General features: G+C 39.8%; 3 protein-coding genes across 4 annotated transcripts in view; 2 read left to right on the top strand and 1 right to left on the bottom strand.

Moving 5' to 3' along the window:
* The window catches only part of CDase (neutral ceramidase), a 74,737-nt gene that overhangs the window by 22,750 nt on the left and 32,329 nt on the right, over positions 1-19,658 (bottom strand). Inside the window, exon 2 of the mRNA XM_076688297.1 lies at positions 12,793-12,863. The gene's annotated coding sequence lies outside the window, so the exon portion shown is untranslated. The remainder of the gene's footprint in view (positions 1-12,792; positions 12,864-19,658) is intronic.
* Positions 1,434-10,065, top strand: ndl (serine protease nudel). Its single transcript, XM_034325252.2, has 24 exons — positions 1,434-1,563; positions 1,803-1,927; positions 2,067-2,204; positions 2,276-3,145; positions 3,256-3,900; positions 3,974-4,180; positions 4,823-4,986; positions 5,055-5,182; positions 5,248-5,957; positions 6,028-6,172; positions 6,285-6,415; positions 6,475-6,744; positions 6,810-6,981; positions 7,056-7,225; positions 7,287-7,400; positions 7,474-7,660; positions 7,739-8,068; positions 8,186-8,374; positions 8,440-8,587; positions 8,669-8,831; positions 8,898-9,074; positions 9,148-9,385; positions 9,472-9,588; positions 9,675-10,065. The coding sequence occupies exons 2-24, from the start codon at positions 1,825-1,827 to the stop codon at positions 9,970-9,972; spliced, it is 5,814 nt and encodes a 1,937-aa protein (XP_034181143.2). The 5' UTR covers positions 1,434-1,563; positions 1,803-1,824; the 3' UTR covers positions 9,973-10,065.
* The window catches only part of uif (sushi, von Willebrand factor type A, EGF and pentraxin domain-containing protein uif), a 30,573-nt gene continuing 25,485 nt past the window's right edge, over positions 14,571-19,658 (top strand). For both annotated transcript variants that reach the window (XM_034325250.2, XM_034325251.2), the window contains exon 1: positions 14,571-14,860. The gene's annotated coding sequence lies outside the window, so the exon portion shown is untranslated. The remainder of the gene's footprint in view (positions 14,861-19,658) is intronic.

Below are 19,658 nucleotides of genomic sequence, written 5' to 3'. Positions count from 1 at the left end.
TTACGATACTTGAAATAATTTCCACGTAATCGAACCTGTTGTATGGTGATTGTTAGCTGCAACCTTGGTACCACTGACATTGATCGCCATTTTGGTACTTTGATTGCTGTCGATAGGCCATTCTTAAGGATTTTAATTAATATCAGTACAAATGCCATAAATTTGTATTTTGATATTTCTATAAAAATACTTATTTAATAATTATTACATCATTAAGAAGAACTATTTACTGCGATTAAGTATTTCAGGAAGCTCGAATAGTTTTACTGAGAACGCAGCTGTCAGTTTTAATTCATCCAATTAACATTTCTCCGAAGCACCGTTCTTTTCGTTCCATAATGATTCTGCTTACACTTAAAGACTATCCAATTATGCGGATAAGAGAATTTTTCGTGTAAAATTAAACGTGTCTAATCAGCGTGCAGTTAGTTAAAGTCTACACGTAATTTTTTCAATTTAATTATCTCTGAATTTCACGAACGTATCATACCGTGTGTGAAATCTTATCGCTAGACATGCTTTTCTTCAAATTTTTGAGTATAAATTTAATTTAATCTTTGCGTCAGTGCAAATTCACGAATTTTTTCTAAATTAAAATTTAAAAACTTCAAATGATAATCTCTTAAATTTAATATTCCATTAAATATCGTTTTGAATATTCAACCTAGAAATCTTTCCGCAGTCAGCCGAAATTTATGGAATTTCATATACGCGAGGCGAGAATGAAATTTCATATATCGTGGCAGGAATTAAAATTTTCGCGTGTTTCACTTGGAACGCATGAAGACAGATGCGATAGAATGGCTGAATCGTTCTGTCGTGAAATATTCGTTGATTTCGCGCATTCCCGTAAAAACGCGTGTATGTACGCAATAATTGGCAGAAATTGATGACACTGGATGGATCCTATTACGCTCTAAATGCGATGGCGGAAATAATGAGCAGAAATACAAGTTTATTTGTTCCGTTTCTTTTGTTCCAACATTTATTTTGCAAATCGATGAATTTCGCAATAAAAGAGGAAATTTCGAACTCTTCTATTTCATCGCTTTTTGAAGAACATTTTTAATAATTAATATAAACCGTCGAAAAATAGGGTTCTAACGAGGAGAAAATATTAAACTAATCTTCATTTTTATGTTCCAAATTTTATGCAATTCCTTCAGATATTATTTTTCTATTTAAAACTTTCAAACTACCCATAACAATTCTTTAAGAAAAGCTTGTAAAGTACACCTAGAAAATTGACTAACAACAGCAACATTCGTAACTTTGCTAAATAAAAATTGAATTGAAAATGGAGGCGGAGTTCAATGCTCAGGGGTCGTTCACTCGGTTCGCGATGATGAAATTTCACGGACACGATATTCGACACAGGTATTGCTGACACATTCGATACAAAGTTTAGCGAGTCGATCGAGTCCCACGGGTCATTTCACGCCCGCGACATCCAGAGCACGGACCATTGGCAGCGACAACTTTTCGAACGACATATCTGGGTTGTCCACGGTCCATCGAATGGAAACGATTCGCCGAGGAAAGGTGCTCTAAAAGCTTGCGAACGTGAGTACCATCTCTTACGCGTGCTATACCGAAGCTAGTGTACCGGAAACGGAATCGCGATACGATGCAACTTTGCGCTGAAATCTGAAGCTTCAGACGATCCGATGGACGCAGTTAATGATAGAGAAACTTTCTTGCTGTCCAAAGCGTTCGTCTACCGTGTGAAATATTAGCATATTCGACCGAAGCTATCTCGAAGAGTATAAAAATAGATATTCAAATATCGCATTTTCATTCAGGTTTTTTTGGAAATCATTCGTCATGGATTCGAAACAGAAGAAACAGGAACATCTGCCGATAATAGACGGCCAATGCTACGTGAATCTGACCGCGCCGATTTCTGGAGAGGTTCTTCAAGCCGATGGTGCGGAAATTCATTAATATTTCTTGCTCGCATTCGTTCGACCATGTATCTTCGCTACCTTTCTATGCGCTTTGATCCAATCATGAAATATGTATACGGCATTTCGTTGACGTTCGTTCAATTTCAATTTCAATTTCAGGTAATTCGAGGCTCGACTCGGAACACGGCAGCAACAAACGCGTGAAACGTTGTAAATTTTCGCATTTAAAGGAGCTTCTGTTCGCGATATTAATTATCTGCTTTGCCGTATTCATGGGGTATTTAACTGTCACGTCGGGTACGTTAATTTTGCGAAACGAGAGAAAAGGATCTCATGGATGTTAAATAATAAAATTTAATTTTCCTCAGGTTATTTCTTTCGAATCCAACAAATTCAAATGGAATCAACTAATGATCAATACGAGCCACGAGAAGAATTTGTTTTGAATAAATCGATACCAGAGGAACAAACCACAAAATCGGATAATCAGGATTTACAAGAGTATTTCTATAGCCAGCAGATACCGGATATGACTCCTGAATTGCGCGCGATCTTGTTACAAATAGATCAAAGCCGTCTGAAACGTAACACTAATACGAGCCCGTGTAACCAGAATATGAAACACTGCAAGACCATCATGAATTCGATGCTGAGTATCGTCAGCATCGTGAACATCAGCTTGCCTCATTTGCATGTTCTCCTAGGGAACTCTTCCTTAGAAACGAACGGGACCAAGTCGAAATTCGTAGAATTGGTCAAATGTCTTCAATGTAAAAATGATTCCACATTGTTCAACAATGAAACAGCCAAAGAAAATGATAATCAAACGATGAAAGAGCACTTTGATCAGGCTCAGATTAAGAAGAACGTTGACGTTGTCAATAATTTGTTGGATAATGATTTGAGTAGTAATTCAATGACATCTACTGAACCTGAGGTTCAACATTCAACAGTGTCGATTTTTTATGAACCTTCGAAGGAACATAAATCGACATCGCCAGAAAAGGAACCGATTAATGCAACAACAAGTGCATCAGTGACGTCGAAAACGGAAGAAGCGACGGCCCTGACGAACCAAATCGATGACACGGAGCAGACTACGATTACCATGAACGTGACGATCGAGCTAGACAGAGACAACGCGACGGAAATTGCGAATAACACAGTGCATCCTTCGATGCATCCTTCGGACCAAGGTCGCGGTGATTGGAACGCTTCGGAAAGGGACGGTGAAAACGGTAGATGCATTATTTATTACGTTGTCCCCTAGTTTGAATTCTAAAGGCATCATGAATTATTACCACCGTTCAATAGATATTATACCATGTAACTAGTGATTTATTTTTAGCCCCGAAGAGCTCCCGAAAGTCGAACTATCTGAACATCAAAGAAAGAATCATCTTTAGCGACCAGCTGCAAAACAAAGGAACCATGGACTCGGGTCCAGGCATGATCCCAACTGCGGAGACCATGAAATCGACCCAACAACTGCAGCTGACCCCAACCATGTCTTGGATGCCTTATCAGGTCTGCTTCTACGGACCACCAGCGAATGGTCCCGTGAAACAGTCTGCTCCAGGTCAAACCATGTACCCGGCGTCCTCACCAGGAGCACCCTACCCGATCCCCATGTCTCAGCAGAGGCCTAACGTTCAAAATCCCATGAATCAAGCTCCTAACTATTTTCAAGTACAGGCACAGAATGTTCAAGTTTTACCTGTGCCATCGTTCCCAGGAAATTTCGGTACCCCTGGTGGTCAGAGGATTGGACCTACTGGTCCTGGACCACAGAGTTATCCGATATTCCCTGGACATCAGTCACCCAGTGGTGGTGCGAATCCAAAGCCTCCCTATTATTGCACTTATATTCCTGCCCCGACCTTCCAATTTCCAGCCATTCCTGGAGTATCAGAGTATCAGAGATCCTCGATTTCATCGGAGAAAGAAGATGATGGGAAAGAGGGTACCGATGGTCAGGAGTCTTCGCTGTCTGGTAAGAATACTGCGATAATTATTATTTAAACCTATTTACCACTTAATATGCTAAGTGTTTTCTGGAACAATAGGATATTCAAAGCCATGTCCGTTCAACATGATTCGATGCGGAGATGGACAGAAGTGCATACCGAGGTCGCAATGGTGCGATGGTCAGGTGGATTGCATGGACTCTAGTGATGAAATCACATGTTCCTGTAGGGACAGGATATCCCAGGAGCGACTTTGCGACGGTTACTTTGATTGTCCTCATGGAGAAGACGAATTGGGTTGTCTGGGTAAGTTGATGCACATCTGTTTTAATACTACTAAGATTTCTAGCTCTAACACTATAACACTGACTAGATATTTATGTAAAAATTAATGAGTTAAATAAATAATATAAATACATTTACTTTGATCCTTAAAGTTTGTGAAAAGATTCTCATGTTTAAAGTCTCATGTCATTTTCTTTTACCATGCGCGTTTTTGAAGATTAATTAATGTAAATTACAGTTCTTTCATAAGTACACTGCTTCTTTGATTACGCGACTTTCCTTTTACTCCTCATGTTCATAATTGAAACGTAATAATTTACATAGAAATAAGAGAGAAGCAATTAATTTCATAATCATTGCGCAAGTCTTATTTTTATATGTTTTTTAATTTGTAATAAAGAGCGCTTTGAGGAAGGTACTGCTACTGCCATCTAGTGGTGAGCAGAAAATTATCTTTCCTAACATAATAATCAACTCGTACCGGCACAAGTGAATCATTATGGACACAAAAATTGAATCAACTAACGATAGTAATTTATTTTATGCAAACAAAATATAATTTTTTATTTTGTTAGTTTCCAGGTTCGCCATCAGATGGCATTAGTATTACTGTTTCAAAAGCGCGCATTGTTGAATTAAAATTTTCTTAATTTTTAATTTCAGGTTGCCCAAAGACTTCCTTCAGCTGCAACGACTGGTACAAGCGATACACAGCGGACAATTGTGTCCCATTATCCCAACGCTGCGATGGTATAAAACAATGCGCCAATGGGAAGGATGAAGAAGACTGCAATATACTAACACCCTCTTACATCGAGGGCAAAAATGTAACAATTTAATTTAATCTATCAACACTGTCCCTAATCTCTCATTAATCAAAATTGAAATTAATCAGGTATTCACGATCGGTTACACCGAAGGGTACCTGCACAAGAATTACAAGGGTCAATGGTACCCCGTCTGCACAGCAATTGATTCTTGGGCCAAGGATGCATGTGTCTCTGAGATTGGTCCCTCACTAAAGTACGTCAAATTAAACTCCAAATCCACGAACAAACAATCTCAACAGAATTAATTAATCATTACAGAGAAATGCCTACAGTGAAAATTCACTCGGTGCCGGATAACGCTTATCAGGGTTCTTACCTGGCGGAAGTCGAAGGTGAAACTAAACTAATTCCCTCCTGCATGAACACAGCAGTCTACGTGCAATGTCCTCGTTTTCTTTGCGGCACTACAATGCTTTCGCAAGATCCTTTACCATCGTCCACCCCGAAGAACGACGACCAAAATATTGATTTGCAAACCAATGAAATAGGTAGGAATGTTAGCAAAGAAGATGATTTGGTTGGCTCTCAATTGCGGGTCGTCGGTGGACGCGCTAGTGAACCGAAAGCTTGGCCATTCCTGGTGGCCATTTACAAGGATGGCAACTTTCATTGCGGCGGTATCATCTTAAACGAATTGTGGATTCTTACGGCTGCTCATTGCGTCGACGGATACATGAATCATTATTACGAGATTCAAGCAGGGATGCTTCGAAGATTCTCTTTCTCCCCGATGTCTCAATACAGAAAAGCACGGTACGCCATTGAGTATCCACGCTACAACAGCAAAGACATGACGAATGATATAGGGATGATCATGTTGGACGATCCTCTGCGTTTCAATCGATGGGTACGACCGGTATGTTTACCGGAAGAAGATATTCTAGGCCCTATGTGGCGGCGGCAACCGGAACCATACACCTCCTGCTTGGCTATTGGATGGGGTGCTACCAGTGAACATGGACCAGATCGTGAGTGATTTGAATATTAATTCGGAAGAAGAATTAGATTGAAATTCATGTTTCTTTGGTGATTTTATAGCTGATCATTTGAGGGAAGTCGAAGTGCCGATATTAAAAAAATGTAAGTATGAGACTGATCAAACTGAGGCTGTCGTCTGCGCCGGATATCCTCAAGGAGGTCGCGATGCGTGCCAAGGGGACAGTGGCGGTCCTTTGATGTGCAGGTGAAAATTAATTAATTTCAAATATTATTCGTATGGATGGTGTAGATATTGATCTTGAAATTTTTTAATTAGTAACTTCCGTTAATTTCGGTCATTGTGATTTTATTTCCAGAAATCCGTATTCAGAATCACAATGGTACGTGGCTGGGATAGTTAGCCACGGAGAAGGCTGTGGTCGACCAGCCGAACCCGGTGCTTATACGAAAGTCAGCTACTTTCTCAGTTGGATTCAAGAAATTTCTAGTGAGTTTCTGAGTATATAAAATTTTGATTTCTGATAATACTGTGTTTATAATCTTCAGATGGTCGTGGAATACCTCCACTGAAACGAACCCCATTGGCAAAGTGTCCAGGATTCAGTTGCAACGGCGGTCTAGGCAAATGTTTGCCTATCAAAGCTCGTTGCAATCGAATAATCGATTGTCTGGACGGCGAAGATGAACTTAATTGCAACGTTTATTGGAATCATCCACTCTACAGGAAATTCGACGATTCTGATTCTGATTTCGAAACTATTTTACCATTAGAGAATAACATAGATAATTCTGCATCTCAACAAATTTTGAAAAATGGTAGATTATTAAATATAAGATTTCTTCTTTTTAATATAAATGAAGTTAATTGAAAAATTTTTTAGATACCGAGGAAGTTGATACGACCGATCGAACTTTGACGACGGTAACGGAAAATAATGAAGTGGAATTTGATAACGTTGATGAATTGACAACGCATAGTTCTAATGATGCAGAAACTAGTTCTGTAGAAATCGATACGACAACGGAGGCTCCGATAACTTTCACGTGTGAAAGGTGAAGAATAACGAAACACTAATTAATGATTAATGGATTTTGAAAATTGACGAAAATTCTAATAAATCTGACAGGTTGCTTCAGAGTATTTTCATTAACAAAAGATGCAACAGAGAGGTGGATTGCGAGGACAGCACGGACGAAATGAATTGCACTTGCAAAGATTATTTGCGAAACTTTCAACCAAACGCGATTTGCGACGGATATTTGGATTGCGAAGACAAAACTGACGAGCAAGATTGTGGTAAGTAATATTAATAATATTTTCCGAATCTCCTTAAATGTCATAGATTCCTATTTTACAGAGATCTGTTCTGCGGATCAATTTTTCTGTAAGAAGAGCGGCATTTGCATTTCGATGTCCCAAAAATGTGATACACAATTCGATTGCAAATATAAAGAAGACGAACTGGACTGCTGTGAGTTATTTTCAGAAGTAAGATTCTAAAATGGAAGCATTTTATTTTACCGAATGATTGTTTCTATTGATAGTTACGTTGACCGATGGCAAGCACGTGTACCTGGACGCTGATGAGCGACCATTCTTGAACATAAAGGGCACTCTTACAAGAAACATTGATGGTAAATGGCGACCGACGTGCCATCGTCCTAGAATGCATAGAAATCAATCGACTGCCATACTTATTGGACAAAATATGTGCGAATATTTCGGATTTGCGTGAGTCTCTGTTAAAGCAATTCTTGCCTATAGTCTTAATTACCTTATTTTTCTTAATGAAAATTTTTTTACTTAAAGGGGCTTAAAATTTTCCCATTCGATCACCGTGAAAAACTCAGAATTAGAAACGATACGGTGGAAGGAGGAAAACGAAACGCAACAAAATATTCCATCAACCGTCTCTGTAAACGAGCAGAACGAAACCTGTCCAGGACTTTACATTCGCTGCACACCGGTTCTGAGTGGTAGTATAAGCACATACTTGACTATAGATACCAGCACCGGAAACCACATTCACCTGTGGCCGTGGCTTGCCGCCATCTTTGTCGACGGAGACTATCGTTGCCCGGCGTTGCTGTTGGATCACAGCTGGCTGCTGTCTGCTTCGAAATGCCTCGAGAACATCAAGTAAGTTAATTTATTTTCAAATCAGTCATTATTAAAGAATGACAAAAATCAGAAGAAAATTGGAAATTCGTTTCGTAAATGAAATCTTGATTAAAATATTAAATCGTTCATTTGCAGACTGGATCAAAATTACGTTACAGCTGTGTTTGGCTATGGCCCATTATTTCGCCATGTGGATGGTCCTCACCAACAGGTGTCGATTATCGATGAACTACAACCAGTGAATAATTCACAGTCTATCCTACTGCACTTAAAACGTCGCGTGAATGTCAGTCGTCATGTACAACCTCTGTTCCTCGATAAAACGTGAGTACACTTTTTGATTAATTTCATTAACCTTTCAATTATTTTAATTATTGAACATGTTTTAGGATATATTTGCCAGGAATGAACGACACCTGTGTGGCTGTTGGAACTAACGAGAAATACGAAACTCAGTCGATTTTCTTGAAAACTGTTTTGCGAAATTGCAAAAGTTGTCATCGATGCTTTATTAATAATAAGATCTCCGAATGCTCGGTAAATTTCCTTCAATTGATGTGCAATTAATTGTGAGTTTTATAAGATTATTCGAATATAGAATTTCTACTCGTTTTTCAGGAGGATCAAACGTCAGATTGGAGTGGAGTGGTATTTTGTCAAGGTAGAAAAGGTTGGTACCCTGCGGCCACGTTCCAGGATCACAAGGGTCCTTGCAGTTTCCGGGATCCTCAAACTTTAACAGCCATCGATCACATAAATCCTTACTTAGTAGAGGCTATGGGTACGTTCATATTACACAAAAAAATTTGAAAAATGAAATTCTAATTAACGTGAAATGTTGAATTAGATGGGAAGAGGCAATCGATCGAGGCAACTTGCGATGGTTTCCGGTGCAGCATTGGAGAATGCATTCCGAAAGATCGAATTTGTGACGGAGTTCTAGACTGTCGGGATCACTCAGATGAGAATCCAAAATACTGCGAAGAATTTCGGAAAAATTGCGAGAACACTGTAGAAGGTTGCAGTAAGTATGAAAAGTTTCATTATTAAATATGGAAATAGAAAAATTGATTAACTGTATATTTTTTAATTGACAGATTGCTTGAAATCGGAATTACGATGCAGAAATGGAGCATGCGTGGACAAAAGTGCATTCTGTGACGGAATACCAGATTGCACCGATGCATCGGACGAACCAATGATATGCACCTGTGCAGAGTACCTGAAGTTAACAAACCCAGGGAGATTATGTGACGGTGTACGTCACTGTTACGATAAAACTGATGAATCTCCAGAATTGTGTCCTTGCAGAGACGACAGTCTCAAATGTAGAACGTAAGAAAGAGCTTACATTGCAATATTTCATTAAAAATTTGAAGAGTCATTTAAATTCGAATAAAATGTACAAAAATATTTAACAGGAGCACTGGCAACGATACTTGCATCCCTCAGGAATTTATTTGCGATGGAGATCGAGATTGCATAGAGGGTGAAGACGAAGCAACATGCAGAATGTTAAAACGATTTTCAAATGACAGGTAAATTAGAATATTACTTCGAGAAATGGATATAATAATTATGAAACTGGAGTGATAATACCAAATCTTGTGTAAATTGATTACAGTGATGGATCTGGAGAAATAATTAGTCGAAGTTATGGTGTATGGCACACAGAATGTTTCCCAAACCCTATCTCGTCACAGGAAGAGGCAACAAATTTATGCAAAACAATGGGATACACATCAGGAGATGTTAACAACGATACAGTGATCACTGAAGAACCGATGCTACCAAGACGAAACGAATTTTACTTGGTCAGACTAAACAATTGGTTGTGGATGACATTAAAAGACGACAAATCAATGATCACTTTAGTCGAATCCAATGATACTTGCCATCGTGCGTTCGTCGATTGCGTTTAAAACTCTATCATCATCGAATCAAATAATTTGTAATTTATTTTGTATTTATTATAGAACAACATTGTAATATTTTTCAATAAAAATATTTGCATTAAAAAGTATAATTCTTACGTGATTTTAATAAAACCCTACAAACTGTTTTGATCTTTTTGATCATCTAATTAGGTTAAATTTGTAAGATCGTGTCAAGTTACATTGCAAATCATAATAATATCAAACGAATCAGCATATTGATTCATTCGACCAATCCCATCGAAATTAAAAGCTGAATTACGCAATGTTCGCGTTGTCTTCGACGAGGAAAAGAAGGAAAGAAGAAAGAAAAGGAAAGCAACTGTTGATTACGGAGAGAAGGGGAGTAAAGAATGTTACAAATGGGGTCGCAGCCGTTGAAGGTAAACGACTGCGCCCTGCTCCTCTTGGCGAGCTGCCTTCACGCCTCGAGAATCGATGGAAAACACTCGTCCATTCACATTCTCTGACTGACTAATTCGTACGGTTGTCGCGAACGTGATCCACGATGTATTTGCCAATCGATGGCCCACGATTTCTTACGATTTGATAACACAGAGTAAAGGATTCGTTAGAATTCATGAATTAAAAAATTCCAAAGAAATTCCAAGTTGCGGTATTAACCGTTACCCATAGTTTCAAAGTTATAACATTCCTCGGTCAAATTCCAGTTGATAAAAATTTGACAAACCGGCAAGTTTACGATCAATTTTCTTACCGAGGATGTAAAGAGGCATCGATGGTGATCGTTTTTCAAGGAACAACGCAAAGTACAGTGATCTCGAATCGCATTACATGCTTCCTGAACGTCGATTACGCGAGAAAAGAAGGAAACAAGAATAAAGGCGAGGAACAAAGAAACCTTGACGCATCTATGATCGCGTAGGTTCGAGAAGACCGCAAAGATGGCCGCCAGGCTAACCAACAACGAGCAACATTTCTTCGGATGGCTCGTGCAACGCGCCGATTATGTAATCAACGCGGCTTACTATGAGTACGTGTAATTTCGTTCCAAGAAGTACCGTTCGACTGCTTGCTTCACCGCCCGAGGTGTTTCGTTTCCTTCTGCATCGACGTCTCTCCGAGAGAAAGATCGATAGAGGTCGAAATCGTTTGGACAGTACCTTTTCCTCGAGTAATCTCAAGAAGACTTTTGAACGTTCCGACGGGTTAAAGGAGAAACTATCGGGGGGTGTAATTTGAAACACGAAACATCGGAACGTGGTTAATCGTTGCAAAAGGGTGGGAAGAGAAAAGGCTACCTGTAGAAAATGAAACTGCAGAGGGCAAAAATGTCGAAAAGAAATCAGCAACGTAAATGGATCTTTGAGTACCTGAACCTGACTTAGATTTAATCAATTAGCTCCACCTTAATTGAATGTTCCTCTGAATAGAGTCAAAGAGGAAATCATTCGATTAATTATCATCGAACGCTATCGGCCTTCAGCGTTCCATTCCCAAGCGTTTGATCGTCATCTTATGATACACGCTTTCTCCATCTTTACGAAGCTAGGTATGGATGAAAGAATTCCTCGGTCGGGCATGAAACGGCTAACGTTCGTCCGGATTACGGTATAGGTGAGCGTGTGCCATTGGTAGGTGACAATGACGATACCGAAAAGGCACTATAAGTATGCAAGAAGGCGAGGCGAGCAGAGGCTGATGGAGGCCGTAGTCCGAGCGGCAGGAAGCTGCCAAGTGTAACGGTATCGGAGCCTGACTGCTCGCTCGCTCGCTGCCGATGCGTGAAGCGTTCACGCGTCGCGAACGATTTCGCCTGCTCGATGAATATAGGTAAGCCAGCTTTTCCGCATCCGGAGCTTCTCTGATTCCTTCACGATTTCATCTACAATTGCATTCGACTGTTACAATACCAAGGAAAAACGGAGAACCGAAGTTCGTTAGGAAAAAGGAAACACTCGACTGATTAGGAGAAAATATGATAATCGCCCGAAGGTGTTTGCACTGCGTGAATCGTAGAAATCCGTCTGCACTATTCGAATGCATCGCTGTTCAACGTATACAGTTATTAAACGAGCGTGCTTCATTCTTGGCGCGTACACCTAGACGGAAGCTTTTCCCTTGAAATTTCCGTGATTCCGTTCCCAATTCCAACAGGTTCGTTCTGAGTCACTGTGACGGGCACACTTATCGTGAAGAATAAACAAAGAACCTTGCGTTCCAGCGTGAGTTAGCTTTCAAATTACACAGATTAGTAGTGTCTTTTGAAATTGCTGACGATTGCCTTTCGAGATTCCATTCGTCGAATGGGACAAAAGTAGCTGATTTGAATTTGTCCCCCAACTGGACGGCATGTGCAAGCGTGGCGACACGATTAGGCAGTTTTGGCAGGACGTCGACCCGCGCGAGAAACCGTTCGAAACGCGTTGTCCGGCCCGCGTACAGGTGTACATGTGTACGTGCGTCCGTGCTATAACGTGTGCTACCTTGATGAACAAGGCTGTACAAGAGAGCCGCTCCTCAGTCTCTTTCTTTCTTTCTCTTTTACTCTTTTCCCTCGTCCCACCTTGCATTCGTGTCCTACAAAACTGCTGGCAAATTAACGTCGGGGCATTTACGACGACCTCTTTATCCTCGAGTACATGCTCGAGAATGTGCGCCTCCTCGTTCAGTCAAAGAATGTCGGAGACCTAAATCGGGCCCGATCGAACACTCTGATCGAAGAAATTTTTTAATGAAATGATATTTTGTCAATGGTCGAATAATTAACCCTCGAATAAAGGGTTGCTGAGATTAACATTTAATTTCAGAAATAAAATTGTAACGTAACAAAGATGAATCAAATACCTTGGATAATCACTCAAACCGTCATCCACTCGTTCATTCCATACCGGATATCTTCATGGTGATGCCCGCACCTGAAAAAAAAATGAATGTTAGTCATAAATTTTTATTTAAACCTACGTTTACAGGTGACGCAATGGGACGATGAAGAATTAAAACATTTTGTACGAATCTTCCGAAGAAATTACAAGAGAATGATTTATACGTCTCGTTCCTATCAATACAACAGAAGAAAGTTGAGAAAGTACTTAACCGACGATGCAAAACGAACAGTGTTTCCAGACTGGGAAAATCCTATATTTGAGATTGAATAATGAAATAATTTAAGATTGTTCCAAAGTATTCCCTTTCACATATTCCAGTGAGACGGCGAGAATTGAACTGGGACAACTCGCGACCTTCTCGACGAAAGGGTTAAAAAGGTGGACACGATTACTCGGCTCGACGTCCTACAGACGTTGGTACACATAGATTACCTGTTGTTGAAAAATTTCGCTCTGCCCGTTATGCAATTAGTCGTGGACTACGTATCTAGTGATCTCAGTATTTCAAGCAACCGGCTGTTAGGTATCCTGTTAGGCCAGAAATTAATCGGCCAGGTTAAAGTTGTGCACGAGCCATTCGCCTCGGGCTATTTATGACGTGGTTTCCAGATACGTGCAACGATGCACCCTATTCTGCATCGTCCAACATGAATTTCTATGAAATTCTATCGCGAAATCTTCTTTCCTATCGCTACTTTCATTCTGTTTTCTCGTGTAAGACTGAATAATAAGGAATGTTCAATGTGTATTCAAGAATCATCATTTTCCCACTTCGTAGATCGAAATTAGAGTTAAGCCTTTCTTATAAGAATTTACCAAGTACGTTCACGATTTATTACATTGAATTTCCATTTCTGGAAATATCATTTCTCTGTAATCTGAATATATCTCAAAAACAGAAGCTTGAAGTTGGAGAAACCTGAACACATAACTTTATGAAGGAGGAAATGGAAAAAACAGATTGAATTGATTAATAATTAAAACATGCAGTCACTCACTATATAAATTTAGTTAGTTATTTCGTTGCTACACACGGGGAGAAGACATCTGGTGATAGTCGAGTGACTATGCGTTCAACTCACCGGGCGACCTTTCTTATGCAAGCATCGGTGTCTCCGCTCGCTCGATCCGATCGAACTGATTGCGAGTCGAGCTATCTTCGATTGTTTGAATTCCTCCGTCATTGATATTTTATTGAAACTAATTCAATTATATGCAACTGATAGTGTCAGAGTAATGACATTCTATATATATATAAAATTTTGAATTCTTGAGAGGACAATTATAATACCTCTAATTTTTAAGACGATTTATAATTCCCTAAGTATTTATAAATATTTAGAATTATTTAGAGCGACTGACTGTAAAATACCTGGATCCCATTTCTATGCAACACAGTCGCATGGCGTTTAAGTTAAAGTTTAAATTTCCGAGTGACACGACGATCACCGCTAAAAATGCCAGCACATCGAAACGCATCGAGAAGTTAAAAGGCGGCGCATTTTCAACGCCGATAAACAAACAAGGAATGAACCAAGCTCGGCAGTTTTCGTTCACGCCACGAGTCAACCCGAATGCCCTCCACCTCCATCGTTTTCTTCTCCGCCACGCTGCGCCTACGTTCCTCGCGTTTCCTTCCTTTTCCTTCTATCTCGCCTCTCTTTTTCACTAACAAAGGCCTCGAGGAGAAGGCTCTTACTCAGGTAACCAGCTCCGTTCACCTGGAGAGAGAGAGAACCGGGTTCCTCAGTCTCGAAACGGTGGGCCGGAGGGAAGGAGCTCCGTGACCCTGAATCAAATTTTCTGTTGCTATTATTTTCCGTTTCAGTTCATCTTTTTCCGCCGATTTTCGTTGATCTTTTGGTGGCCACGTATACCCGTCACTCGTATCTTGTTATTTATTAATTGTGCTCATCTCCAAACACGCGGTTGTGCAGTGAAAGATTGTCGACTCGCGCGCGGACACTTTCTGTGGAGTACATGTACCCTGGACAAGGATCGCGACGTGGATCGTAGGAGAAACAAACGTAAGTTTCTTTATAATATAAAAGGAGTCAGACGTGAGTTGGAAAGAATAATTTTTAACACGTTGATCGGCGTGGAGGTAATCGGTGACACGGACGCTTCAAGTGTAAAATAATTTAATAATTGATGAAAGAAAAAGGGAAAAATGTTTGGAATAACATTACTAATGATATGAAGTGATAATATTGAAAGACTAAAATTTAGTAATTATTGAGATTATAATATGTCCCACGGTAATCTCATTATTTTGAAAGTATGCAGGTTTTTTGGGTATAAAGAGAATAGGGCACAGCTGTATGGACGTTGTTGAAGACAGGCTTTGTACCAGACTCGAGAATCGGTATTTTCGGTGAAACTTTCTGTGAGAATCTTTCTCTCGTTGATCCGACGATGGGAATGGATAGAGAAGAATCGATGGCCTGGTTCCAGTAAAATTTAATCGAGGCGATAATGAGAAGCAGGTTCTAACGAGGCTAGATTAGTTCCAATATGGTTCGTTTTCAGGGAACAAAGGATGTTTTTAATTCGTTTCGTGGAGGAATTGCAATTTCCTCAGGAGATTGAAATAATTCTTTCCTCGTAAAACTAAGAACCCCATTTCCTTTTTATTCGCTGTAAATTTTAATTTAAAAAATGGCGTCCGGTCGATTCAAGCACAAAATTAATGGGATACTCTCTCTACAGTCTATAAAAAGAAAAGAATTACGTGGCAAAACGAGGAAAGGATTATGCTGTTTATATAATAATGCGATGAAATAAGAATTGTTAATTGTTGCGTTGTTTCGTTGAACGCAAGAGGAAGAAGCAACGCGATATATACAATATATTTTCTGTCGTTTCATTTTGTTCTATTTCGAGCGTTCAAGCACACGATGCCGAACGGTACTCTCTTCCCTTTGGCTTCTTCCAGCGGCAGAACTCGCGCGATTTTCGTTCTGCTCAGTGAGCTGTCGCATACATCGACGCGTGCTATGGTAAACGTGGAAACGGAAGCCTCGGATTCGCAGATTAAATCTCATCTGACGTTACGTTCTTCGTCTTCGTGTCGGTTACTTCGATCTTCATAGTTGCTGGTTAAAGAACAGGAAAAAAATTCTCATGTCCTTAGATCTTTTAACCTTCGCGATGAGGTTGTACAATTATTTTCACATTCACAATCCATTCTTAACTTTTGGTACCTTCATTTCTTATATTTTAACCTTTAAGCCTGCATCTTTTTTACACGAACCAGACGCCCAAGGTCTTCTTCCCAGGATTCTTGTAAACCCAGGGAAAAAGGTGACACGTGGGATGAATTTTAATTTTTTACTCCTAGTTTTCGCTTCACCGCTTTTCGTAGGTAGATTAAATTAAATATTACCTCGAATGGTGTGCCAACTTTATAATACATTCTTATAAATAAAAGAAGAAAACATTGTGAATTGAATCCCTGATGGTACATTGAATTCATCCTGATCTTACTTATGTTAATCGAAGGATTATAGATTTCCAGAAATGATATTTCCACAAATTCTCATGCTCTATGAGAAAAAGATAGATATAGGAAATGTTAACAAAGGTTTATTACAGATATCTCAGTCTTCTCTCTATTTTCCCACCGAAAAATAAGAAAAAGAAAAAAAATTCTTGAAGTCTTCTGAGCAAAAGTTCATTATCTGTGAAACAACGCAAGATTGTTCGACTTTCGTTTTTCACAGGAACCAGCGTTAAAATAGAAACGAGTGGCGTAAAATTCGCAAGTTAGAGCGTTCAAGAATTACGCTGTTGGATTTATGGAAGAGAAAGCTCGTTCGTTGAGCGTCGAAATCCTTGCGCCTGCCGGCATTCTGCGTTCCATAGCCACGTGAACCGGTAATTGGCAAGAAAATCAAGGAAAATTTCTCGTCTACCCGATGGAAACCTTCACGATCATCGAACTCATTCGATGTGATTCTTGCCCACGTGCAGAACGTGACAAAATTTCACTTCATGGCTTCGTGACTGAACGATAATGAAGCGTAACTTGGTTAAGGTACCGTTACCATTTGACAATTACCCTCCTCCTAAGACGTAACAAATTTCAACGCGAGGAATCGTGTTTCAAGGTGAAGCTGCCTCGAGGTGCTTCAATGGCCACAGCTGTTACTTGCTTATTGAAAATATTTTAATAATACTTAACAGGTGTTCCGTTATTATATTTCCTTTCTGCCATTTAGCCTTGTACACAGGATTATTTTGAACCAATTATTTGCAAAGCTTAAGATCCTAAGAAACTTTTCACGCTATCACAATAAGTTCGACAAACATCTTCTACTCTTGACATAAAAGAAACACTAATGATATATAATTTTACTCAAAGGAGGAGTATTCAGTGCATGCAAAGAGACTGTTCCTAAGAGATATTTTCTAGAATTAGACTTACATCAACACTGTGTAGATAACGTTAACGTTAGAAGAATCGAAAATTTCTACCTGTCCTCTGTCTTTTTGTTTCTTAAGAATCGGTGTAATTTTCTCGTTGCAATAGTAACAAATTACAGGTGATCGTTGAACATTGTCTGTGGTTCGGAACGCGATACAAGTTGTTCCAAGGAACCGTGCAACTATGGCCACGCCCTGCGTGCTACTGCTGTGCTATTCAGACTATCTATCAGACCTAACTGCACCGGTCGAGTTGCAGTATCGTAAATTCACGGGCTGGTGTTGCTGCTCATGGAAACAGGAAACACCGAGCGATTGGCAAGAAATCGAGAAAATTAGCCAAACGGTGAATGGAATTATTCTTTCCTTCTGGTAGTTGAAATCCTTGTTCAAAGGCTGAACAGAAACTACTATTCCAGGATATCAATATTTTAACACTTTGCAATGAAAATACCAACTGAGTGACATATTATGTAGTATCAAGAATTAAAGTAAAGTAGGACACCATAACAACTCTAAAAACCAAGAAACATACATTGCAACCGAAGTAGTAACACCTGTTCGAAAGGTATCAAGACTCGTTCCAGCCTCGTTAACAGATTTTCACGCGATTAACTATAAACGCGGGTATAACTTGATACAAAAAGAATTCGATCGAATGGTAACAGAAAGTAATACACAAAAATTCGAGTTACGAAATATCATATGGAGATAATATTGCAATGCGGTCAGACCGCATCGCGACACAACACAGACACACCCTGTATAATATGTCTGGCATTCGCTTAGCCGTTCCTCTTTCCCTGGTTTCTTGCAAACCAGCGATACTCAGCTTTCTTTCCAGCAACCCACGTGGCCATTGCTGGACCAGTCGTGACTTTATCGGTCGACGAACCACGAGAAACTCGATGAACCGTGGATGGAATAGTGGTTGTTACAATTTCAAGAAAATACCAGCTTTTCAGCTTGCTAAACGCGTTAGAGTTCTTCTCGAATAGAACAGATCGCTGCTTTGAATAGAAAAAGTTTGTTTGATATTTAAACGACCAAGGACGGACCGTGAAGAGTGCTCCTCTATGACCCAAACGAACTTTGTCACAATTCCAGGAGAGAAAAAAAGAGCAACGTAAGGCAGATGCAAATTACCTAAACATGCAAAACCGAACGATCGCGTTCGATCAGCGAACGTGGGAAACGCGGACGATCGTGAAACGAGAACAAACGGGTCGTTACGCGATAAAAAGCGACACGCTTCAAACCTCGACCCTGAATTACCCAACGGGTATTTATCTATCTCGCCATGTGCGTTCGACATTCACCAGCGAACGGTAAATTTCAAACTGGCCGGCAATTCCACTACATTAACCTATTTATCACTATAAATGTCATTTGGGCATTTTTTAGTGCTTGATGAAATAACGGCGTCAAAGAACTCGAAGGAAACGCGACAGTAGAGTAGTTGCGCGGGCAATCAGGTAGCCATTTCTGTATCCTTTCAATTCCATATTTCCCTCAACGATACTCGAATCATTCGAATATTCTAATCTGATCTAATTAAAAAAACGTTTCGCGCATCGAATCGCTTCTCTTCTAACATCGTAACGCTGTTCAACAACGGAGTTCATCGTACCCTCCATCCTTAAAACGTCACGACAATAATCACGTCCAGCTTGTCGGGCTAATGAGTTGAATGTTAATGTCTTAACGGTAGAGAAGAAGGCTTCGTGTTCGTTGCAAAAGCAACGTTCAACGAGCACGCGAAACGCGTGGTCAGAGCGAGGATAATTGCCGAGTGGAATTCAACGTGAATTTATCTGTCGCATCCGATTCTGATTATCTAATTAACATGATCCGAAGCGGGCAGAGGTTATAGCCAATCGAAAGATGGAAACTTCGGTTGGTACCGTTTCTCAGCCGATGGTCAACCTCTGGTTCGCGGCTAACCAGGAATGCGCTTGCACAATTCTCGTCTCTGCGTGACGAAACAAACTCGAATGCTTTACAGTTGCTCGTTCGATTCTTGGGAAAACTGTTCGAATTCAATTCTGGCTCGTACCATTTCTTCATTCCCTATCTATGGAGTCGTTTAGGCTACGGCTTAATGAAAGCAGCCATTTTAAGGAGATTTGAAATTCAATTTTATACTCGTAGGTTCAATTCAACAGCAATTTGTATGATTTGTTCATTGGAAAGTTTAGTGAGATAGTCTTTCAAATTACTGCAGACATTAATTAATTGATCCATAATTGTAATTAATGACCAACGATATTTTTGCATATTTTTCATCTAATTTCATTTTTATTTCCTTCGTTTATTTAAAGCACGGATCATTTCTCAAACGCCTAGTGAAATCAATAACTATGGCGAGGTTGACGTTGAATAGCTTAGGTTTAACGATTG

This window comes from Osmia lignaria, chromosome 5 (genome assembly GCF_051020975.1).
Source record: "Osmia lignaria lignaria isolate PbOS001 chromosome 5, iyOsmLign1, whole genome shotgun sequence".
Lineage (NCBI taxonomy): Eukaryota > Metazoa > Arthropoda > Insecta > Hymenoptera > Megachilidae > Osmia > Osmia lignaria.
The sequence above is the reverse complement of the archived record's forward strand: the minus strand, read 5'-3'. Positions and strand labels throughout refer to the sequence as shown.